The 25,754-nt window shown below is 50.4% G+C and overlaps 1 protein-coding gene across 5 annotated transcripts in view; it reads right to left on the bottom strand.

Annotated features, from left to right (window-relative positions):
* Positions 1–23,236, bottom strand: part of PPFIBP2 (PPFIA binding protein 2) — a 129,874-nt gene extending 106,638 nt beyond the window's left edge. The window contains exons 1-3 of one of the 5 annotated variants that reach the window (XM_059708782.1): positions 23,037–23,172; positions 22,122–22,204; positions 19,786–19,910 (exon numbers count right to left, since the gene is read on the bottom strand). Coding sequence is in view for 3 of the 5 variants with exons in the window: in XM_059708781.1 (XP_059564764.1) it covers positions 23,037–23,108 (72 nt within the window). In the remaining 2 variants the exon portion in view is untranslated. Of the gene's footprint in view, positions 1–19,785; positions 19,911–22,121; positions 22,205–23,036 lie in introns of all 5 variants that reach the window. The other 4 variants (XM_059708783.1, XM_059708781.1, XM_059708785.1 and 1 more) reach the window with 4 other exon arrangements.
* Between the last annotated feature and the right edge of the window lie 2,518 nt (positions 23,237–25,754).

Raw genomic sequence — 25,754 nt, 5'->3', positions numbered from 1 at the left:
CAACTGCTGCTGAGTCAGACTAGAGATCATCCTCTCTCCAAACTCCTGCTGCTGGTGATCTCATCTCATCTGCGCCCACAGGCTCACCTGTGCCTGCATGACCTCATCCTAGCCTCCAAGCAGCCTCTCCATTCACCTGAGGTAAAGATTCCCCTAACTTAGTAGTCTTCAGACTTTGGTGTTTATATCAGAATCACAAGCACAGAGGCCAAACTCATTTAAGTAGCAGAGGGCCTGACCTTCGTATGCTGACCTAGCTCCTCAGGTGATTCTAAAATCGACCTAAATGATCAGAAGAATGGCTGATCGAATGCAGACACAGCTCCCAACCACTCACTCTTCTGCTTAGAAAGTATCTGGGTAGAATGCATGCCTTTTACCATATGGCCGCAAACTCCTTGGCTGCATCTTTAACTTCCATCATACCCCTTCATGAACCTCCGCCCTGTCCCTCCAAATGCCTTCCCTTCCCTGGGCAGATTCTGGTTAGTTCATTGAGGCACCTGCTTTCCTGCTTCATGCCCAGGGATGAAAGCAGCTGTGCACAGCCTTATCCTCTGCAAGCCTTGCATGCATTCAGGCCCCTGGGGGCATCCCCCATTCTGTAAGCCCTGAAGAAACTATTCCTTATCAGTGGGCAGCTGAGGAGGCCTGGAAGACAATGAAGGCTGGGAGGAGGGAGGTGGCCCCACATCCTTCCCCATGTTCTCACACTCCGTGGGCCCCAACAGATGGTCGTCCTCAGCAGATGGTGCTGCCCATCCCACCTCCGTGATGCCACCACAGTCACCAAGCCAGAAACCTGGGAGTCATCCCTGGCCTTCCCTTCTGTCGCCCACACCCAGTTGGTCACCATGTCTGGTAAAGTCTCTTCCTCACCCCTTCTCAGAACTGAGAACTGTCCCCTCATCTTCATCTGCCCGGCCTCAGGCCACATCATTTCCCATCAGAATGACTGCAAGGCTTCCAGACCGGTTTTCCTCCTGCAGCCTCACCCCCACACACCTCATCTTCCACATTGCTGCCAGGAGGATGGGTCTATTTCAAAATCCCATCAAGGCACCTCAGCGCTTGCGCAGCTCTTCCCCAGCTTCCTGTCACCTGAGAGGAAGTTAAGGACCCAAAAGATAGTCAACACCCTGCGCTCTGTAGTCAGGCTTGCATTTGGACCCACATTCTCCCCATCAGGGGCTTTGCCCTTGGACAAGTTCCTCCATGTCACTGGGCTTCATGTTCCCTGACTATAAAATGTGGGTGAAAATGTACACATTGTGGGATTGTGGGGATTCAGTGAAATAATGCATGCAGAAGTCCTTTTCACATAACTGGAAGGGTGTGTGCAACCACAGCAGTGATAATTCTCTCAGTCCTATCTGGCCCCCACCTTGAGCACCAACCATTACAACAGCCAAGCTATCCGCACTCTGCCTGCTTTCATACTGAGGCTTCCTCACTATGCCATGTTTTACCCCAAGACCCCCAATCCAGCTGCTCAATTCCCACTCCTCTTCCAAGGCCCAATTCCAGCATCATGACTCCAGAGATCTTCTCCGTTCTACACATAGAAGTGACGGCTCCTGACTCAGTCCTCCTCTCCACCTCACAACAGGCTTCCCTCAGCATCTGGAATGCACCAGAACAAGGGCCACTTCTGTGTGCAACTCCTTTGTCTGAATGGTAAGCTTCTAGTGGGCAGGGCCATGTTTCTGAGCCCAGAGCTCAGCTGAGACCTGGCACAGAGCAGGTGGTCAGATTCCATCTGCTGGGGAAGACAATCTGTTGGAGAAGACCATCTACTGGGGAAGACCATCTGTTGGGGCCCTTATCTGCCTGAGGGAGGCAGTGGAGACTGACCAGGGCCAAAATTCCTCTCTACCTGTAGATCTGTGAAATAAGTTATCTGCTTCCGATATACAACAGGACAGGTAATAGAGGATTGACATTCCCATTCCAAAGGGGGAGGGGGAGAGGGAAAGAGCTAAGTGGCTCCCAAGGGTGGCAGGCCACCTCTGTCCGGACCACAAGCCGCACCTGGAGCCCGGAGGCCTGACCAAAGTCCTGTCCAGTCCCGAGGTCTTTGGCTTCACAGGCTTGACAGCACACCTGGCCTCAGAGCAGGGCACAGAGACACTCACTCCGGATCAGGACCAAAGGACAAGCCACAGGTACTAACTTTCCATCAGGAGAGAGGAAAAACAGATATCCAGGCAGGACATAGGGGAGTTGGAGCAGGGCCAAGGGACCAGGATGCTGAGAAAGCTGCTATCAGAACTGTTGGGTGGCCCCAGCCGGTTTGGCTCAGTGGAGTGTTGGCCTGGGGACTAAGGGTCCCTGGTTCGATTCCGGTCAAGGGCACGTACCTCACCTCAGTTGCAGGCTCACCATGTGTGTGAAGGCAAACAATCAATGTGTCTCTCTCACAACGATGTTTCTCTCTGTCTCTCCCCCTCCCTCCCACTCTCTCTAAAAAAATCAATGGAAAAATATCCTCAGGTAAGGATTAAAAAAAAAAAGAGCTGTGGATGCCTTCAGTGACTATCTGAGCCTAACAAAGAGAACAGGTGGAGTTGATGTCTTTGTCAGTGAATAGACACTTAGGGAGCCCAAGAAAAGCTACACAGGAGAAGAAGGAAGAATGTTGCTGAAGGTGAACGAGCATGCTTAGCTTGTCCCCATCTAACCACGGCATCAGTGACTCCTAATAACAGACATTTGTTTAAAGCTTTCATCTTCGGAAATTATTTTCACACGCCAGGCCTCTCATTCCCATCTAAGCACCCCAGACCAGGCTGTTCTGACCTGCCAGCCAGTTAAGCTGAGACCAGACCAGTGAGGCCCAAGATCTTTCCAAACTGATGAAAGGGCCTCAGCCTAGGAGCAGGCTGGCAGTGCCGGGTGGCGGCGGGGGACAGATGTGATATTTCTTGCTTAGCATCTTTTTCCCGTTGTGCCAGATTAGTGGGCTGTATGCACTGGGCATTCCCAGCCACTCCCTGCTGGGCGAGGTCCAAAGATCCCTAAGAACATTTGTGCTGGAGCCCAGCTCTCCAGAACCCACTGGCTGCTTTCTGGCCCTTCCATTTAGAGCCCAGCCCAGCTCCTGTCACATGTCACTGCTCCACCACCAACTTCCTTTGGCACATCCGCACTCAGATGCTTCCACTTAAACACTTACCCCAAAAGTTCAGGCCCTTCTCACCAAACCACAGCCCTTTAAACAGATCCCAGACAGCTCTTTCATCAACATGTAATAATAGCAGGAGACTCGGTCGCACAGCTGAACCCCCACCCTACCCCACTCAAGAATGCAAGGAATAGCAGCATCAGGCCCTGACACCTCACCTCCAGGGCCCAGGAGGCCAGACTGCCTCCCAGCTCAGTGTCCCCCGCACTCAGGAGCACGAGCAGCATCCTGCCTCCTACTGGAAATGACAAGCTTCTTAAGAGAAACACCACCCAAAGCCATGAGCAGGGATACCCCGAGCCCAGCCCACAGGAGGAGCATGGGCCCTGGCCAGGAAACGGGTGCCATGGCTCACACCCAACCAGCCCTTCTGACCTGGGCTTACGGAACACTGAGGAGCTGATGTGGAGTTTCCCTCGATGTCTTTGCTTAGTACTTTCAAACACTTGCTTCACCTTCCTCTGACTATGCTCACCTTCCATTTCTGCTCTTGACATTCTGCCCCAAGCTGGTCCTTTTCCCTAACTCAGGGGATTATTGTAGTAAAGAGGCCATGACAATCTCAGTGACCAAGGCCATGCGCCTTAACTCAGGCCTGTGGAGGAATGGTTTGGGCAGATCTCAAAAGACAACAGATGCAGGTGCTCCAGCAGAGACAGGGATGGGAGATGAGGCTAATAGGAAAGAATCTGTGGCCTCTGGAAAGAGTGAGAGGGAAGCCAGACAGTGTCCATGTGGACCCTGCCCACTGCCAACCCCCTTCGACTCTTTTACAAGATAGTATTTTACTGGAAATGAGATGCATGGAACAGAAAAGAATTGTCATAAAAATGCATGATCCACAAGTATCAATCTATTATTATTGTTAGATGTTTGGCCATTTAATAAATACTATTTGCCCCCTATTATCAGTAAAAACCATTGCTAGTAGATGCTATGAGGGAATAAAAAAAGAATGTTAAAACTAAGTTATTTATCCACCAAGGGCCAAAAATCTTTCATCTCTCATCCATGTCAAGTAGAACATGAAGGTTGCATGTAGAATTGGATCTCTATCTGGGATCCATGAGCCAAAACCAACAAACTTTGGCTTTTTCCAATTTAGACTTCAGAAATTCATAAATTAATTAATGATCTAATTCTAAAGCAGTCATGGTATCCCTTTGTGAGAAGAAAAACATCATTTCCCTGAAATTCCCATCCTCTCTAAAATTAAGCTCAGATGGCACTTAGCTGCTAATATTTCTACATTGTCACTAGCTCATTGAGCAAGTAACATGTAAAACATCACATAAAGTTAGTTTCAAAGACAAGCTGAGTTTCAAAAATTGACCATTTGCCAATCATTTCATGGATGATACGGCTCACCTCATCATCCTCTCATCCAAGATAATGAATATTCTAGGGTAAGAGTGTGAGTGACAGGCACCATAGAGGTCCTGTGATCCTGAGGGAGAAGGACACATACATGGCTGTATGCCCGGGAGAGGGAAGCTCAGGGCAGGGCAGCAGGAGGAAGGAACGGCAGTGCAGTGTGGGCAACCTAGAAGGCTTCACGTTGCGAGAGAGACTTCTTCAGCTCGACAGCAGGCAGAAATGCATTGCAGGAGGAGCTGGGAGGGGATAACATACTGTATAGCTCTGTGTGGTCAGAGAACTTGAAAAGAATGGCACCAAATGAGGCTGGGACCAGCTTGTGAAGGGTCCCTCACCTCATCTCACCCCTAGAACTTGACCTTTATCCATTGGGCAATAGGGAACCACTGAAAGGAGCTATCTGGAAGATGCCCTTCTTCTCCAGCAATAACGAAAAGGAGTCCAGCTGGCATGGCTCAGTGGATGAGCATCAACCTATGAACCAGGATCATAGTTCAACTCCAACTCAGGGCACTTGCTGGGGTTGTAGGCTCGATCCCCGGGGGCGGGGGGGGGGGGGGGCGGTGTGCAGAAGGCAGCCAATCAATGATTCTCTCTCATCATTGATGTTTCTATCTCTCTCCCTCCTTCTTCCTTCCTCTCTGAAATCAATAACATATAGTAAAATAACATAGAAGGATGCAAGGACCCAAGGGAAGGGTCCTCCTCAGAGGAGCTCGCAGGGCTCTCAGAACTCCCCTTCTCTGAGTGTAACAGGCTAACGGCAGCCTGTCGCCTCCACCTGCCGACCTCAGGAACCCTGCGGCACCCTCCCACTTCTCTTTCACCACCCCCTCTTTCTGGATAGCGAGGATGGGGCTTCTCTCCTTCAGCCCCATCAGCTCTGTGCACGTCAGCAAGCCGCTGTCAGCATGCAGGATCATCCCCTGAAACTCTGCCTGCCTCTCTCCATCCACTTCCCCAGCTCTCACTGCACCTGCTCCCCTGCTCCCTCTGCCTCTCTGGCCACAACTTGCCCTGACTCTCCCCCTGCCTGGCAGGCCGGCTCGGGCGTCTTCTTCCTTCTGCTCCAAGACGCTTACCAATGCACACAGCTCCGCCAGACACTGTGCACCCAGACCTCTAATCTCCTGTTTCCTTCTCATCAGACTCCTCCTCGGCAGCCAACTACCGTGTATCTTTCTTTGGCAAGAAATGGACTCCTGTAATTCCCTTTCTCTTCACCCCAAATTTCCTCTCCGCTCTCCGATCCCCTAATCTCTGATCGCGGAGGTCCGACGTCTTAATTGTTCCCTCTCTAAGCTAAATATGCATCTCCCCCTCTCCTGCTCCTTCCTCTCAACCCACAAATATTAAAGCCTCAGCTATCCCAAAACCCTTCCTTCGGCCCTATATCCCTTATCCTTTCATGTTTCAGCTCCCTGCCCTGACACCTTGTGTGATATTTCCACCCACGCACGCTGCCGCTCCTCTCTCGTCTACTGAGCTACTTCAGCTCTTATTCCGTGAGAGGCAGTCTAGCGGGGGCTTAAAGCTGGAGGCAGGCTGCCTGGGTGAGACGTTTCTGACATCACTCGCAATGTGTCCTGGGGCAAGACTCTTACTCTCTGTGCCTCAGCTGCCTCACCTATAACATGAGCAGAATCAAAGTACCCACCCAGAGGAGGTGGTGAAGGTCAAAGGAGTTAATGCGAGTGAAGCAGTGGGCGGCCAGTGCCTGCTGCGGTTGCTCTCCGTGGCATCTCATTAGTGCGAAACCCCGAGACACTCTCTTTCCTTGGCATTTCGGACAAGGTGCTCTCTGGGTTCCTCCTCAGCTTCCACTCTTGTTCCAGGTAGATTCTGTGCTAGGTCTCTTCTTCTTTCCTTCTATAGTCTCGCCCTGGACAATCCATATTTCATCTCCATGTTCACGATTCATAAAACTATACTGCTTTGGTGAGCTCTAGGCCAAAATATCCAAATACTCATCAGCTCACTGACTACTTCCTAGCAGCCCCCGAGATGCAGCATTCTCAGAAACTTCGGCATGGTCCTGCCCTGGCTTGATAGCTCCTATGGCCTCGAACTGTGCCCTGCATCCCCTGTGACCCCTCCCTCACCTTCCGACAGCTGACAAGTCCCTGTGAATGGCTCCTGCAAGGACACTCTTCTCCATCTCACTCTCTCCACTCCAGCTGCCCAGCCTCAGTTCAAGTATTCAGAGCCTAGGCATTGAGGCCTCCCCTCACCTGAGCAACACCTGGACCCTCCCACTGCAGTCCAGGCTCATGGTGTGGCATTCAAGGCATCTCTTAACTAAATGGACTGTCCCCAACTGTCCTGGACTCACGGTGGTAATAACAGCGGCTGTCGCTTATTAAGCACTCTCCCTGCACCGAGTCACGTGTTTATATGTATCTCACAGGCCAATATTCTTAACTGATATTTTACAGACAAATTTTACAGACAAGGAAACTGAAGCTTGGAGATATTAAGTAACTTAGTCAAATCACACATCCGGGAAGAAGTAGAGATGGGATTTGAATCCAGACTGTCTGGCTCTAAGGTCATGTTCTTAATCACTACGCAGCACTTTCTCACCAAGCCTGGCTACCTCCAACCATGTTCTTCTGAGTTTCTGCTACGCCAACCACAGGAGTGCATTCTCATTTTGCTGTGCTTTCTTCATGCTGCCTCCTCAAGCTAAAGGTCTCTTCTCTGGTCTCCATCCATCAGAACTAATTTTTTCAAGGCCCAGATGATTCTCCTTCCTCTATGACAGCATCCCCACCCTACCTGTCCAAGAGAACTGCTGAGACCCATGACCCGTGCTCATACCTCCATTTCATTTGTTTCGTGGTGCCCTGGGGACACCCATGGGAGGACACTGACCTCTTCTCTGTGCAGGACCTCCTCACCTAGGGGCAGCTAAGTATCTGATTGGTGGGCATGAGAGAAGGAACTGAGCATGTGCAGCCCAGCCATCCTTCTCTCTCTTTCTCCAGAGCTGCCTTGCCAGGAGGAGGCCTGAATTCACCCAGGTCCCGGATAGAGGTGGGTATGCTAACTCAGCGAAGAGATGCATTGGGAACCCTACTGGCCATGTTCTCGAACACCTCTATAGCCCTAGAACAGATATTTTGGTCTCTGACTCCCGGTCTTCTTTTTTTTCTTTTTCATTTTACTTTTTTCTTTCTTTATTGATTAAGATATTACATATGTGTTCTTCTCCCCGCCCCCGGTATTATTTTTTAATTGGTGCCAAACTCAGAGGGCGTTGAAGGGGTATAAATAATTACCACATCCCCCACCAAATCTGTGTCACTATCAGTAAAAGAAGAAGTGGTTGCCCTAGCCAGTTTGGCTCAATGGATAGAGCATCGGCCTGCAGACCAAAGGGTCCAGAGTTCAATTCCTGTCAATGGCACGTGCCTTGGTTGCAGGCTCCTCCCCAGCCCAGGTCCTGGTCAGGGCGTGTGCAGGAGGCTACCAATTGATGTGGCTCTCTCACATGGATGTTTCTCTCTGTCTTTCCCTCTCTTCCACTCTCTCTAAAAAGATCAACAGAAAAATATCCTCGAGTGAGGATAAACAAAGAAGGAGAAGAAGAAGAAGAAGAAGAAGAAGAAGAAGAAGAAGAAGAAGAAGAAGAAGAAGAAGAAGAAGGAGGAGGAGGAGGAGGAGGAGGAGGAGGAGGAGGAGGAGGAGGAGGAGGAGGAGGAGGAGGAGGAGGAGGAGGAGGGAGAGGAGGAGGAGGAGGAGGGAGAGGAGGAGGGGGAGAGGAGGAGGAGGAGGAGGAGGAGGGAGAGGAGGAGGGGGAGAGGAGGAGGAGGAGGAGGAGGAGGAGGAGGAGGAGGAGAACTGGTCACTGTTGCTCTATTTGGCACACTGATGACCAAGAAGGAATCTCTGGGAGTCAATTCCTGATCACTAGCAAGGAGGCCCCCACAGCATCCTGAGTGACAGCCCTGCCCAGCCATGCGGCGCCTATGTCTGGGAGCCCGGCTCCCCAGCAACCTGCACATGACCCTGTAATTCACTTTCCCAGGTAGGGTAATGCCAGGAAGGAGGTCTGGGAGGGCAGGCGTTTGTGTTGTGGCCACTGGACAACGCCTGCCAAAGTGAATTAGTCCACTGGTGCCTGGTTTATAGATTAGCCTTGTCGGTTTGGTCAACATGAATCAGGCTCTCAGGCCACAAGTACATGTCAATGAATAGATAAGGAGGAGAGTCTCTGATCCTGCAAACCACCCTCCCAAGCAGTCTTTACCTCTATTCTCTGCTGTCCACACCCGCAGGCCCACGGCAGAGAGAACCTACCCCCTGACAGGAGCCTGCCGCAGTGTGTCTCACAACCCCTTCAAAGAAAGAACACACCCTTCAAAGAAAGCTCCCACCATCCTCCTCTCTCTCTCTCTCTCTCTCTCTCTCTCTCTCTCTCTCTCTCACACACACACACACACACACACACACACAGATTTACCTCCAGGGAGGAACAAATGGACATCGAATCATTTCACTGCCTCAAACTGAAGATAGACAAAACTGCATTCAAGGAGCCAAGAGCCCTGAGCCCAGCACTCTTCTCTTCAAGCCAAGTCAACAACTCCAGTGTATGCTGGGGGAGGGAGGAGCGGGCAGGGCTGGGCCCCTACCCTCAGCTCACCAGTCATAAGACACTTGCCACCTGGGATCACTTCCCTCCCCTAAGAGCACTTAGGCCAGAGTGAGGTTGAGGGACTTTCCCAGGAAAAGTGACCCAGGAATCCCCCGTTTGTACACAAACTCCTGCAGATCAAAGAGAGGCTGGCTGAGTGATTACACTGCTCCAGGTCTCCCCTCCCTGAGGGGCCCAGAGCTCTTGCTCCTGGAAGTCTGTCAGCCTGACCCCAGAGGATGAAAACCTCTGCCGAATCTCCTGGGGGCCTCTCTCCCTTTTCTCACCTCTTTTTGTCCATAAAGCTGGGCCATTATTTTCCCATAGGAGAACTCCCATAGTTCCTCACACTCCAAGTGAAAGGTGGAGACATCTGTGTGATTCAAAAGAGCCACAGGAGGGGAAGGCAGTACTGATACCAGAGTCCCCACACCCAGCCCAGTCCACCCCAAGCCTTCTGCGATTCCTTTCTCATTCAGTCCCCTGCAGGAGAGGAGCAGGATGCAGAAAGAGTCCAAGCTTTGGAGTCAGACCGACTTGGGTCTAAATCCTGGCTCTACTACTTGGAGCTGGGTTAGTGTTTGACCTTGGATAATACATATTAACCTCTCAGGTTACTATGTAATGGAGATAAGAGCACCTGCCCCACACAGGGCTGGTCAGAAGGATAGGAGAGAGATGACAGTCAAGGACTCACTCAGGGCCTGGCCAGTAAATAAGCAACATGGGCCCCTCCTCTCTCGGAGGATAGGGCCCTCACTGCACTATTCCAGAAGGTGGGTTTAGCCAAGACCAAGACCCCTTATCAGGACCTAAATGTTGAGATCCGGGGAAAATATATGATTTTGAGAAGTTGCCAAATCCCTTGCAGCTGGCTTCCCAATTAGGTAGATCTGGGGGGACAACCACTGTGCACAAGCTCTGAGCTTCCTATCTCTCTCTAGCAGAGTGAGACACCGTCTCTCTCTAGTGTCTTCCAGGAAGGCTGGGCACCAGGCTCTTACAGCCTGCTCCTCAGTCATCCTGCCAGTCTCCCCAGGCACTCAGCTTAGGGACAGTGAGCAGAGTTCATGATGATCAAGGCCCGACCGAGCACAGGCCCCTGGCAGAGAAATCATAGCTGGGAAGGTGACTGGAGAGACTCCAAAGGTGGAGGATGTAGCTGAGACTGGGCTCTAGGGGCTGGGGAGAGGCAGGCCAGATCCTGACATGTGTGAAAGGCTGCAGCCTGGAGCAGGAGGTGTCTGGCCCCGGGCACTGGCCTCAGGAGGCCTACTGAACTCAGAGGTGGCCTGGAGAGACGACAGCCTGACAGCCTTATTGTACTTGTGACTCAGAGAAGCCCAATTGCTCCTAGTGGGCATCACACATACAGAACACCCGGAGTTACTGAGGGAAGGTTTCCACACTCGGTGTGTAACCGAGATGCCGTGAGATGTGTGTCTCCAGCAGGGTCTTTCCCATGAACACCATTCGTCATTCAACTGGCACTAGGTTCATTTAAAATTCTCTTTCAATTATACTTAATCACGACATTTGAGGACTGGATTTGTGACCCTGAAGTAGCTCTTGAGTTTCCAAAGTGCTCATGATTAGTAGGCAGGACATGGAGGTAGAGCTTTGTCCCATCTGAAGTCCCCTGAGTCACTGCAGCCCAAATACTAACTAGGGAGCCTCTCCCCGCAGCTTCCCAGGATGGTCTTAGGCTTGCTCTCTGGGCTGAGGGAAACTTTCCCAGGAGGAAGCCTGGGGCACCCAGGGCCACCCTGAGGACAGAAGCAAGGGCTGGGTCTGGGTTGAGCTCCAGGAGGGCTGGACAGAGGACGGGGCCCTGGGTAGACCTGTTCAACAATAAGAATGGGCTGGCTCTCTAAGGGCACAGGATCAGAAAGAACCCCAACTTCAGCAGGCGGCCACCACCAGTACCCACTTGCTCAGAGCCTAAACATGTCCCTGTAAAAACAATACTTTCCTTTCACACAGGTATCTCATCACCCACTCCACATCCCTGCATTGGCAGGCTCCCATTGCATTGGCAAACGCTTGGGGAACTGTGCCGACCGCTCCTCTCCACCCCCACAGCCCCGCCTGGGTCACTGCCCAGGTTACTCTGACTCCCATCCCTCACCTCACCCTTCCCACCCACTCCACGGTACCATCTTGCTTACCATCCCTCCATGGCTGACACCCTAGGGTCCCCAACAGGTGAGATGGGTTGTAACTTGTTACTAATGATGAAGTAGCTAAAGCCAAGACTCTTTTTGTATAAATTAGAGAAGAACTCCCTATTATCTTTCCCCATTCTAATATACTTTCTTGAATGGGAAAGAAAATAGAGGAATTCCGCCAGGAAATCAGCAATTGCCTACAGTGCTCAGAGAGTAACAGTTTCCATGATGCCATGAACAACAATGCAACTTCCTACTAAATTCAAGATTTACGTTCTAAGCACACATATGTGTGTATACATATATATTTATTGGGGCTGGGTGTGCATTATAACAGTCTGGCCATGTCCACCAAATGCTTCTCCAAGATTAATGTTGTCTGACACGTGCACACCAACCATCTTCCTTTCTCCACATGAAGAGCCGATCTTCACAGCAAACTTAAAACTAAATAATCTGGACTCCCAGCATGTGGCTACACAGGGTGGAAAGAATGAGGGTTAGGGACCAGGTAGACTGTGCAAAAATTATCACCAAATAAGAAACCATGGGAAAGTCACTTATCCAGAGTCAGTTTCCTCCTCAGTTAAAGCCCTAAGAGGCTCTGTGCTCAGTGCTTGATGCATGGGGAGCACTTAATAGATGAACACTTCAATCCCTGGCTCCCTAAGTGACCTCACTTACTCCTCAGTTCCAGCCAAACCAAACCACTGGCTGTTTTCCACACATGCCCCATAATTTACCACCCCCACGCCTTTCCCTGGGCATCGCTGCTCCTCTGCTAGAAATGCCCTTCACCCCCATAGAAAGGGATGTCTCTGGTCCTGTCTTTCCTTCAAGATACATATCAAAAGCCACCTGATGCCCCAGTATTTGCTGTGTTTTCTCTGCAGTTATTACTGCCTGTTTTGAGTAAGGGGTACAGTCCTTAAATTTCATCCAGGCAGGGGACATGTTTCATTCCTCTCATGTTCCCACCATCACAGTATTCAGCACAGAGGATGATCAAAAATCATTTGGTGACTGAAATAATAAACAAGGTCACAAATCTATTGACTTTAGAGTACCTCTGCTCCTAAAAGGGTGAGCATTTCCCTAGATGCAGTGGGCCTATTCTGACCTTGGGGCTTCCATAGCCTTCCTTCCCACTGCCTTCCCTGGCTCCCTTCCCTGCCACCCAGGCCAGGATAGCCTGCCCCTCAGACATCCACGTTGCTTAACCACAGCACTCTGCATCCTCCATCCATGCACCCCACCCAAAACCTCAGCCCATGTGAATAAGGCCCTGCTGCCCACAGCCCTTCCCACCTCCTCTTGGTGTGGGAAGCTTGCTCTGTGGCCCGGGCTGCAGACAGTCGGAATTCCCAGGGTCTTGGATGCTGTGAGCCCGGTGGCCCCAGACCACATGGCCCTAGTTCTCTGGGTACCAGGATGCGGTGCTCTCAAAATCTTCAAGGTGGGGGAGTCTGTAAGAACCTTCATGCCCCAGTCAGGTGGTTGGATGAAGGTGCATATCAGCAGAGAAGACACGCATACAATCACTTGTTTGGGATCACAGCCTGTTTCAGCCCACAGAGAGCCTTTCCTCTCTCCCAACCCCTGCTCCCAAGTGGGGACTAAGCCTGTGACTCAAGACAGAGCAGCTTCTGCACAGCTTTATGGCTTCCCTTCCCCTGCCTCCCACCCTCATTCTGCCCTACAGTTGCTGCAAGTCATCTCTGCTCAGAAGCCATCAATTACAACCTCCCCCCCTCCCCCTCACCCAAATCCTGCAGCACTTTAACCTTTCAGCAAACTCTGCCTCCCCTGGCATTTCACAAATTTCCCTCTAGTCAATACTGCTTAAGGCAGCTGCCTGGCCCTAGGGATAAGCTTGAGTTATTCGGAATTTCTTACATCATCTCAAACCTACTTCCTCTTTTATACCCTTGACCATCACCACCACGGACCTTCAACTCTGCCCTCTGAGCAACACAGAACATGGTAGTTCCCTGACCCACCTGAATGAAATTGCAGTCATAGCCTGGTGTCTTCCTGTCTGTCCCCAGGTCCTTCCCAAGCTTACAGGGCAGGGACTCCAGCATTTAAGGTCCCTCCCCCACCTGCTCCCAAAGTGTGCTGTCCAGGGTACTACCTCCAGGTGTGGCCAGTCTGGGCCAGTGCAGGGAAAGGGATGAGACCCTAGCAAGGTATAAACCCAGGACTTCCAGTAACGCAGCCAGGCTGAGCCAGTTTACATGGGCTTTTCCACATGGTCAGGTAGGATACTCACACCAACTGATTCTGGAGCCTAAAGGCAGGACTTTGCACTTACCCCTGCCACATCTCATCGAGCTGGCGCGGGCTCTGAACTCTGTTTGCTGCCCTTGCGCTGAACTTTGGTGACCGGCCATGTGAAACCAAGCTGTTCCCCACCCTGCCGTGCACTATTGCCTCCTGGATTTCCTGCTCATGCCCACCATGGCTATCCTTTGAGTCACACCTGGGGGCCCAGAGAATGCTACTCCCCCCTGAAACCTCAGTTATAAGCTTAGGTCTGGATGATATAAATCATTCCTCTTGACAAAGCATTTTTCCCAGGCTTCCTGAGAATAGCCTGATAATGATAATAATACCACTTATTGACTATTTAAGACATGCCAAGCACGGTAGCCAACGTTTTCTGTGCATTATCTCATTTAATCGTCACCAAACAAAATAAAATAGGCCTGTTCCCATTGGACAGATGAGGAACTTAAAGCTCAGAGAGGTAGAGACGTGCTCAAAGTAGCAACAGCAAGTATGTGTAGAGTTGGGATTTAAACGGAGGCCTCTCTGATTCGAAGTCCATGCTCTAGAGCAGCGGTAGGAATGTCAGGCCCATGGGTCATATAAGGCCCTCGAAATCATTTCGTCTGGCCCTGACAAGGCAACCACAGGCTGGACTGGAAATTCAATAAATCTAGGAACTTTTTCATAGCAGCATAAATTTATATTAAGTGAATTATATTAAGTGAATGATGTTATAAATATCCAAATAGCCCTTGGCAGAAAAATAGTTCCCGCCCTAGCTGGTTTGGCTCAGTGGATAGAACGTTAGCCTGTGGAGTGAAGGGTCCTGAGTTCAATTCCAGTCAAGGGCACATGCCCGGGCTGTGGGCTTGATCCCCAGTGAGGGACGTGTAGGAGGCAGCCGATCAATGGTTCTCTCTCATCATTGATGTTTCTGTCTCTCTCCCTTTCCCTTCCTCTCTGAAATCAATAAATATATATTTTAAAAAAGAAATAAAGAAAGCCGAAACCGGTTTGTCTCAGTGGATAGAGCGTCGGCCTATGGACTGAAAGGTCCCAGGTTCGATTCCGGTCAAGGGCATGTGCCTGGGTTGCGGGCACATCCCCAGTAGGAGATGTGCAGGAGGCAGCTGATCGATGTTTCTCTCTCATCGATGTTTCTAACTATCTCTCTCCCTTCCTCTCTGTAAAAAATCAATAAAATATATATATATAAAAAAAAAGAAATAAAGAAAAAAGGTTCCCACCCCTGGTCTAGAGCTATCATGGTTCTCAGAGACTAGGAAGGCCAAGTCCTCATGGTGGAGAAAAGCTGCTGCCTGCCACACTGGAAGTGGGGGTGTGGGGGGACAGGAGGAGTCAGATTCCTTCTCTCCAGAGCAGGACAATAATCCCAGCTGAGGCAATGTGAGTTCCAATGAGCCGGCCCAGAGAAAACCTAGATGGACATGCAGGGTGGCGGTTGTTGTTACCGGGTGAACAGCCTCGCATCACAGAACCAGATGTCTTGGCTGGTCAAGGAAGAACTTATGTAATAAAACTTTTTCATGACATCTACCCAAGGTCAGGTGTCAGAGCCAAGAACTATTCCTTTGCTTTAGCAAACTGTTATATTAGAAGAATCTGCCTTACCCACCCGAATTCAAGTTCTAACTTCACCCCTCCCCCTACTGCCATCCATTCTCACCAGTCCGACCTCCCCTACCTGTCCTGGTTCCTCACTGAATGTGGAGTTTGATACCACACGTTCCAGTGTGCCTGGGACACTCCTGTCATTCCAGGATCCCATCCAATTCAGTATATGTCCACCTCCTTTCACTCTCAAAAGCGTCCCTGATTGGACAATAAATTAAGTCTAACATTCTGGGACCTTAAAAAAATGACTTTACTTCCCTGACACCTGTTTTCCTTCCATACAATAGGAATCACACTACTATCTCATGAGGCAAACCCTTTGTAAAGTCCACCAAAGCCCAAGCCCCACCCCATCCTTCCCTCTGGAGGCAGCTTTCCGAGGGGCCTGTCTGCACCTCTGTTGTCTCCATGGAGCAGTCCAGCTGGAGCTAGCTATTCATGCGAAAACCTCTCCGATTCAGGGGAAAGGAGGTCTTGTGTTGGGGGAAGGAAATTTGCCCCTGAAGAGAAAGGCGTTGCCACATATGCATGCAGGGAATAAAAGTAACCCATTTGCAGTCTTCCTAGAATGAGCTGCGGCTTAATACCTACAACACACCACTTGGCTCCTACATAACACACACACACACACACACACACACACACACACACACACACACACACACAGGTTGTCAAACCAAGACTCCTTCTGGCAGGGCTCCCTGGACCTATCTGCCAGAAGCAGGTAGGAGGATTTTGCTAAGACCTCTTGGAACACCCCAGAACAGTCACAGGAGTGGCTCCCCAGGCCACATTATTGCCTGCCCAGCTGAGAGGCCCACTACATCTGACTGGCACATTCCATCCGTGCTCACAAGTCACTATAGATTTATGCCTTTACTCAGGAGTCAGAGCAGGAGTTCTGACTACGCTACTAAAGCACACTCCCGGCGGCCAGCAGGCACTGGCACTCTCCAAGCAGGCACAGCCACCTGAGATTTGGAGCTCCTCCTTCCCTATGCCTGTCCTCAAGCAGGAAACAGACACAGGTGGGTTTGGTTCCAAGCCATCACAATGGAGTATCGCACTAAAGCTAGTCGTAACCTTTTTGGTGGCGAAGGGTCTGCCTTCAAAAACACAACATCTGTGAAGCACAACAAAGCAAAGCTCAATAAAACCAGGTGTGCCTGTGTACCCAAATCAGAGCCACCTGGGAACATCGAAGCAGCTGGAGGCCAAGGGGGAGGCCAGGATCCGGTCAATTCCCCGTAGCTTCACCTGGGTTAACGAATTCTTCCTGTAGACTTGTTAGTCGCCCCTCCATCCACTCTCCTCTGCATAAGTCCTTCCTGAGCCATGGGCAACCGAGATCTCAAGTCTGTACTCTATGGCTATCCCTGATACTTTAGTAAGGGTGAGCAGGCTCGTGAGATACATTCTGGTCTTAATAAAAAAATTTTTAAAAAACACAAGAAAGAAAGAAAAAAGAAAAACTCAAAACAAGATGAAGCGGAAACTTGCCAGACCTAGTTACATAGTTGAAAAGAGAACAAGTTTTTGCTCAAAGTCAAATCCCAGCATTTATCGCGTCTTTGTTTTTATTTGGCAATCACCACATGTCCAGTAATAATCTAAATGTTTTCATCTAAATGCATTAATCCACCTCTGCCTTATCAAACCAAGGTGAACACGGTGCCCTGGCAAAGGCAGGGCTTTATCCTAGGATGCTGGGCAGAGAGGTGTGGAAGGGAGGGGTAAGCGGGGAGGAAATCCAGCCTCAGGCCACTGAGTCTCTGGGCAGCAGGACAGATTCTAGATAAGGTCCTCTCCTCATCTGACAGCCTTGGCCCTCCACCAGTCATCTGGATCCCTGATCCTGGCCCTACACCAGGCCCCTGCGTAGAGGAGGTCCTCAGGGCTGGTTGCCTTTCCCCAGATAGGCTCCCCCCTGCCATGGACCCCACTCCAACACTACACAGGCAACTTCTCATGACTGACTGGATGTGTCCCTAAAGTTTGTCTAGAAAAAAAGAAAAAGGTGTTTGGATCTTGGAATACATTTTTCCATAGAAGTGATAGATTTGTGGACGAAAGGAGCCGCATGCTAACCTGACAAGCTCAGGGCAGGCCTGCATGGCAGTCTTGCAAACTCAGAGACCTAAAGTAACCACAAAAGACGATCTGAAAATTAAATATTTAACTACAAACAGGTTATAGTGGGTAGTCATGTCCTAAGCCGATATCTTCACTGACAAGGTCAACCTTTACCTTAACTGAGCCTATCTGTCTTTTTGCATCTATGATAACATACCCTTGAAATGTCTGGGTAACTTGTAACTTCCCTTTTTCTGGAGCCCCTGGGGCACAACCAAATGTGCTGGGCCCCAGGACAAATACTACAAATTCCTTCACTATCATGTTAATTGATTTCATGTAACTCACCTATGTCCCTCCTTTGATTGCAATGTATAAATACAAATGAAACCCCGCCATTCTCCGGAGCACTATCTCAATTCGGAGCACTATCTCAATTCCTTGAGGTTCTGCTTCCTGGCATATGTCCACAGTTTGGCTCAAATAAACTCACAAAAATTCTTTACAGGTTTCAATGGTTTTTTTTACGTTAACAGATTGGTGGGTGCAGTCCCAGAAAAACGATTTAGTACTCATGCTTCCACACTGAGCACTAACAGGTATGAGTGCTGATCCCATAAAAGCTCTCCCCACTTCCCATCAGCCCACGTACAGCCAGGCCACAGGACAGAAAGGAGGACTCATGAGCCTTCACACCCACCCTGGCACTGGCTGCCAGCAGACACTTCCCCTCCGAGTCCTTGGCCTATAAGACTCCAGCCTTAGCTGTCCTGAAGGCTGAATTCACCCAAACTTGGTCTTTCCCGTTTTTCATTGCTTAATGGAATCTCCATGTGGACCTTCTGGCAACTTCTCTCTGGCCAAACCCACTGTGCTCCAAAGGCAAGAGCCCAAGGCCAGAGGACCAGGAGGCCCGGGTTCTGTCACCAGCAGCCGAGCCTTCTTCTGGGCTTCGCCATTCTCCAGAGTAAAAATATAAGGGGCAATGCAAGAAACTACCCAGGGCTCCCTCCTGATTCCAGAGACACAGCCACTCTCATTTGCCTTTCCTCTTCTATGTCCCTCCAAGCTCTCATGCTGCTAACAATTGCCTCCTTCTTTTCCCAGCAAACTAGCACAAAATGTCAGTGTCCAATTTGACTCTTTTCTCCCTCCCTCAAATCCAATCAGTCACCAAATCCTGCAGGATTTCTTGGCAAGCTCACCCACTTCTGTTTCCTCTTCTCCATCTCTACTGCTGTTCCCTTGATTTAGGTCTTAATCTACTTCAGCGGGCTAGTCCAACAGTGCATTCTACAAGAAGTTCCCCTCTCTCTCCAATCTGCCCTTCCCCACCCTGAATCCTTCTCAAAGCACAGCTTTCACATGCCTTTTCCTTATTCAAAGGCCTTCAATGTCATTGGGATAAAATTTAAATTCACTTGCTTCAACTTTCAAGGCCTTCTATGATCTATCCACAGCCTCAGGCTATAGCCCCACCTCTCCTGATGTCCCCTCTCCACCTCACCCTGTGACTCTAGCCATGTGGGCCACTCCTCATTGGGCTTGTCCCAGTCTTTCATGTTCTGGTCTTATTCCCTCCCTCACCTCCTACACAAAATAACCTGCCCTTAACCCTTTACTGAGGCAAACATTGCAAAACCAGCTAGCTCAAGGCTCCCGTCTGTCACCAACTCTTCCTGAACATCTGCCATGTGTAGGCTGCACAGCAGAGCTGATGCAGCCCTAGAGCAGCTCTGAGTTTGCAGGGTGTGTGGCTAGAGATATGCAAATGAGGTGCCTAAGTACTGCAACAGAGATCTGCATTTGACGCTATACATATGCAGTATTAGAGAGCAGAGTAAACATGACGTGGGGGTGGGGGAAGGAGAGGTGTTTCAAGAGTTTGATCTACATTAATATGAAGGATTAATAAGAGTTAGTTCATCTGGCAGAGCAGAGACCAAAGGGCCTTCCAGGAAGAGGAAGTAATATTTGCAAAGGCAGAGAGGCACAAAGGATAGATGGGGGACAGTGGAGATGCAGCTGGGGAGCTAAATTATCATCAGCCTCTGCAGAGCCCTGAATGCCATACAAAGATGTTATACTTTCTCCTTTCAACGAGGCAATCTTATTCCATCTGTGTCTAGACTTTCTTTCTACAGGTGTGTTACAGAGGCCAAGATTACCATACAACAGGAAACATGGTGATTCAAAGCATCGTGCACAACGAATGCTCAGTTATCAGTGTGCAGAACAGTGTATGCGACAGAGAGAGGAAATGAAAGTAAGAATTACCAAGGAGCACCAAAGTAAGAATTACCTAGAAGCACGAAGCAGGTATCACACATTTCCTGAAGACAAAGCTGAGCGTTAGCAGCCCCCTGGAACTCTTAGGGCCAGCTGGGTCTAAAGCTAAACAGATGCTCTTGGACAGCACCTCCCAGAAGATTATTTACCTGGTGCCTGAGAGACAAGAAGGGATCTCCTGAAGATCCACAAGGTCGAACCAGACCTGGCTTTCAGGGTACCATCAAGTATTGAAGCCCAAGAATGATGCCAGGAAACACAAAGTGGAACTGTTCTGAAGAAGGAGGAAGCAGGAAAAAATAGTGACTCAGGAAAACACAAAGCTGCCAAATGTTTCAGCCTGGTTGTGCACACACCAAGTGGTGACAGTGTCACTTTACTTTTCCCCCCGAGTGTCACCTCTTGAATGGGGGTGCCCCATCTGGGAGCTTAATAAATGCTTAAATGCCTCCTAGTGTGTTCACATTAGTCCTTCCTTCTCATATTTTGCAATAGGGACTCCACCAGAGGATTTTAAGCAGAGAAGTGTCATGAGCAGATTTGTATTTCAGGAAAACAGTTTTCTGATGGCCCGGTAAAAAAATAACTTCAACTCTTACCCCAAATGTTATAGTCCTAAGTGCATGCCATCCCTCCTCCAAAGCTGGATTCTCTCTCTTTTATAAAAAAAAGATTTTTTTTTTTTATTGATTTCAGAGAGGAAGGGAAAGGGAGAGATAGAAGCATCAATGATGAAAGAGAATCATTGATTAGCTGCCTCCTGCACGCCCCCCACAGGGGACCAAGCCCACCCCTGGGCATGTGCCCTGACCAGAAATCAAACTGTGACCTCCTTGTTCATAGGTCAACGCTCAACCACTGAGCTACACGGGTCTGGCCAAAGCTGAATTCTTTCAGAATCGCTCTTCCCTCCTCCCTTGGCCTGTGCAGTCAGTTCAAGAGACTAACAGGGCTTACTCCCTAGCCCCCTGTCTTATAGATTCTCTCTCTAGAGCAGCGGTTCTCAACCTGTGAGTCGCGACCCCTTTGGTGGTCGAACGACCCTTTCACAGGGGTCGCCTAAGACCATCGGAAAACACATATATAATTACATATTGTTTTTGTGATTAATCACTATGCTTTAATTATGTTCAATTTGTAACAATGAAATTAGGGGTCACCACAACATGAGGAACTGTATTAAAGGGTCGCGGCATTAGGAAGGTTGAGAACCACTGCTCTAGAGTCCCTCCTGCCTCCGTGTCCCACTATCTCACACCAAATATAGGACCTCATCACTTCTATCCTAATTGACTTTCCAGGGTCCTATCTGGGGCCTCCACCCCCAGTGTCTTTGCCCCCTAGTCACTGCTTCCCACCGCATCACCAAGAGCCCACTACAGCCGGTCCCACCCAGCCTTCACCTGGGGAAATCAGCATCACCTGGAGAAACTTGGTTAAAAATATCCCAAACATACTTAATAGGAATAGTTTAAAAGCTCCCCAAGGCGATTCTGAGGCATAGCCAGGCTTGCAAACTACAGCTCTAAATCCTGGTTATAGATAGTGAAGGGCTCTCACAACGTAGGAACAGGTTAGAAATGCGGAATGTCAGGCCACACCCTTGACCTAGAGATCAGAATCGGCATTTGAACAAGATCCCCAGGCGATCCTTAAGCTTGTTACAGTTGAAGAGCACTGCTCTCAAGTGTGGCCTGGCCACTCATCCCACAATACCAACATTTACTGGGTTTTCTCCACATCAGATTAGGGTTTGGGAAGCTGGGAGGGTCTAGGGCAAAGGTCCCTGACTGTAAGCTCACAGAAACATCCATCCTTCCCCTGCTTCAGGCCCATTATTGGCTTCCATGCTTTCAGACAAAGTCCAGACCTCACCACCTGCTGGGACCATGTTTTTCATCGTTGTCAGCTTTACTGCCTACCACCCCATAGGGGCCCAGCTGGACAACTTGCCACTTCTCAGGGCTAGCTGGTGCTTGCCTGCTACACAGCTCCCACAGCCCAGGTCACACACTGCCCACCTCTGCCTGGAGAGACTCAGGAAACATTCTTCGAGGTCTATTACATGACACCCCTTTCTTGACATTATCCCAGATTTTCCCTGCTCAGATGAAAGACAGGAATTCCCACCACTCTTTGCTCATACCTCACGCACTGGCTAAGTAATCTGGGAGGTTAGCACACTTGCTACAGCGACCCCAGTAAAGCAGTGACCATGGTACTGTTTGTCGCCCCAGGAGCAATAAGCTAGCAACTGGCACATCCTCAAATCTCAAAGAAATAATAATAATAATGTGTTAAATTATCACCCACTTCAAAGTCATTTAAAGATGAATTTAAGCAGAATACAAATGGACTGCCTCTCTTAAGCCCCAAAGAGAAACATAATCTCTAAATCAAACAACATTCTGTGTTTTCCATATACAAATAATAACCAAAGACTGGACACGCTGAAGGTGAATTCATTATTTTTACAGCCAATTACCTTTCTGTCGTTGGGCATTTTACTTCACAAAATGCAATAACATTTGGAGACACTTCGGGTTTGTATTATAATCAATTCAGGAACTGGGAGAGGAAGGAGAGAGATGAAGAGAAAGACAGAAGTAGACCCAAACTGGAAAGGGAGACGGATCTATACCAAATACTCAGCTGCTGTAAATGTAAAAATATAATACTCTGCATTTATTTTATTTTTAATAATTAAAAAACGACCAGAATGCCTGTTTCGATCCCACCCAAACTTTGAAAAGTTCTGGCCTTAGCTATATAACTTTATTTTTATCTGAGGGGAAATTGGGGTCTGGAGTGGGGATGTCAGGAGGGGGGGGTGGAGGAGCCCACTTTCAAGTAGGACCACCCCCTTCCCGCTGTCTAGTGGGAGGCAGTGGCTCGAGCGGTTCAAAAGCCTGTTGCATTCTTGCAATTACAGTATAGAGCTGGTCTCGGCCAAGGCTTAGCATCCGGACACACGCTCTGTCACACACAGATTTACTTGGGCAAACAGACCGTAAACTTCCCGACCACCCTGGGCTCTCTAGGTTACGCTGCTGCTCCAGCGGACCGAGCAGAGCTGACGTACCACACAGCCCTGAAGGGGCGACCACCCAGCGCACCTCCAGGGACATCCCAGCACCTGCAGGGGCGCAGACTGTCCCTAGTCCCGGGCAGAGCAGGGTGCAGGTTCGGAGCAAATCCACCGGAGTTGTACCGTCCTCCCAGCCTTCCGGCCAGAGAGGGGGAAGAGGGTCCCCGTCCTCGCGCTGGGGACACGCTCTGACGCCATCCTGCCCCTGGCCTCCACTCCGCGGGTGGTTCTAGGATCTGGGGACCCAGGGTCCCAGGCAATGCCCCTGCGGGGTCTGCAGCGGGCCTGGGGGCGTGGAGAGAGCCCACTGACCTGGGTGCGGGACTCCTCTCCGGGCGGCTCAGGTGTGCGGGCCGCTCCCGTGTCCTTCCCACCTCCGAACATGAGAGCTGAGGGCCGAGCTGCAGGTCACTGACCCACCGACCAACTGACCGACCCACCAGCGGACTGGCCGGCAGCGGCCGGGTCTGGAGCCCACGTGACGGGGGCGGGGAGCCACGGAGGCTCATCCCGAGGCGCCCGCTTCCCCCGCCTTTCTTCCCCGGGGACCGCCCTCCGGCCACTCCCCCGCCCTCTCCCGCACCGCTGCGAACCGAAGGACCTTCCTCCAGGTTCGGGTTCCCTAGGGACCGGCCTGGTCACCCCGCCCCTTCGAACCTGCCCCAGCCCAGGTCCTCCCAGCCCCGGCCCCGCCCCCGGCCGCGCTCCAGGTTTCCCAAGCCCCGCCTCTCCCCGAAGGCCACGCCCCTCGCGGGCCCCGCCCCGCCCTGTCACCTTCCCATCCCCGCACCCTTCCCGCCCCGGGAGGCCGCCGGACGGTTCCCGGCTCTCAGTTCTGGGCTTCTCCGGCCCTTCAGCACCATCCCCCGGCGGAAAGAGAGGAAAACGGGGAAGCAGAGAGGGAATTCGTGCCGCGAATTGCCGGGAAAGAAGCCATAGAAAAACCGATTAGAGGCACACACAGCGCTACTACCCTTTGGATGGCCGGACCCCCCGGGCCGGCGCGAGTCTGTCCCAATTGAGGTTGGCCAGAGGGAAGCCTCTCATTCCCTGTCTCCCCGTCCAACCCCAGCCCGCCCCTCACTATGGAAGACCCTGAGGCACCCGAGGGTCCCCATGCACTTGAGCCCCTGGACTTGGGGTGGAGGTCCTTCTAGTGGTCAGCGCCATCTAGAGGCACTGGTGCCCTGCCTTGTGAACAGCTGAGGACAAGAAGCAGCTGGGGTGCCCAGCACCAAGGCTGGGGTCCACAGGCCCAAGAAAAGCGTTGACGGTCTGACCACAGGAACGGATTCTAGAATCTGGGCAGGACCGGGCCCTGAAGACCCGTCCAAAGCCTTCCCCTAGTGCAGTGATGGCGAACCTTTTGAGCTCAGCGTGTCAGCATTTTGAAAAACCCTAACTTAACTCTGGTGCCGTGTCACATATAGAAATTTTTTGATATTTGCAACCATAGTAAAACAAAGACTTATATTTTTGATATTTATTTTATATATTTAAATGCCATTTAACAAAGAAAAATCAACCAAAAAAATGAGTTCGCCATCACTGCCCAGTGCATGGCCCGAATCCCCTTTGGTTGTACTGCTAGGTTGTTGCCCTGCCTAGGCCTCCACGCATTAGTTGCTCGGTTCAGCTGATTAAAATCCCTGTGTGGGCCTCAGATGGCAGCGACACCAGGGACTCTGGCATAGTCCCCAGCTCTGGCAGGAGTCACCACAGCCCTGGCCTCAGTTGTTTTTTTCTTCTCTACGTTTCTACAGGCTGGAGTGTTGACAAATGCCACAGACACATCTTTTTTCACATTACCCCGGTGGTCTGAAATTACCAGTGTGCCCAGAAGATGTATATATGAACAGGACTTAAGCCAGCCTGGCAAATATGAGACTCCGGCCACTGCAGGAACCCGGCCAGAAGCAGACTAAGGGCAAAGCCAGCAGAGGAAGGCTGGGGCCCACAAGAGTTGTGTTACAACAGGACACCCTCCAGTTCTCTTTCACTTCCTTAAAATAGCAGCAGGCAGGCTTCTGTGGAGGAGGCTGCCGCAGTTCAGAGTTCATGGGTGTTCCCAAGTCCCACATGTCATTGCCCCAGGGGCCCACTGCCCAGCCCCCAACCCCCAGCCCCCAGAAGATGCCAGTCTGTTCTCAGAACTATGCCATTGCTTTAAAAAATCACTTTAAAGAATGGTGTCAGTCACTGGCTCTCAAGCGCATTTGCACTGTGGAACCACTTTGGAGGAGGGGACTCAAAAATGTATCTGAGTCCCACCTCCAGAAGTTCCGATTTGATGGGTTGGGGGTTTGGCCTGGCATTAGGATTTTTAAAAGCTCCTCAAGTGCTTACATGCAGTAAAGTTTAAGAACCATTAGTACAGGTCATAGGGACTTTAATCTGGACTAAAATCCAACAAAAACCCCAGAGCTAAAAGGCGATTTACCTGGAAGAAGCCCAAAGTGTACAGAAGTGGCACATTACTAGGGGCTTCCTGGGGAAAATGCCTTGACGTAAAAGAGTGATTCTAGCTGCAGGAATTTCAGGCACCATGTGGGTGGTTAGTCAAAAGTGCACCCTGCAAAACTATCAATTCAAAAAAACAAAGCAGGTCACAAATGAAAGTCACCCTCTCCTCTGTGCTTCCAAAGGAACCATGTGCCCAGGACTCGCACGTAGCTCCACTCGCTAATAACTCTACTCTCCCCTCCTCTGAGAGACAGCTCACATCCCTTCTCCCTGTGAAATGGGTAATCTTCTTTTACCCGTAGGGTAGGGAATGTCCCCAAACCCATGGACCGGGTAATATCATCATGTTCATGCATACCTGCCTCATTCCACGATGGATTTGAGCTTTCTGCATCACTCTATTAGAATGGTGGGTAATTGCAATGTATCCATGGGGTGAGTAATCCCATTCTGCCAACGATCCACTCAAATGCTACAGAGAAGAAAACCTCTCTTCATTGCCTATGGCCCCGCCTGAGCTTGGCAGAGTCTGGAAAACAGCTGCAAGTATACAAAGCAAACCCTCTC

The sequence above is a fragment of the Myotis daubentonii genome, chromosome 9 (assembly GCF_963259705.1).
Source record: "Myotis daubentonii chromosome 9, mMyoDau2.1, whole genome shotgun sequence".
Taxonomy (NCBI): domain Eukaryota; kingdom Metazoa; phylum Chordata; class Mammalia; order Chiroptera; family Vespertilionidae; genus Myotis; species Myotis daubentonii.
This window is presented reverse-complemented; position numbering and strand designations above follow the sequence as displayed.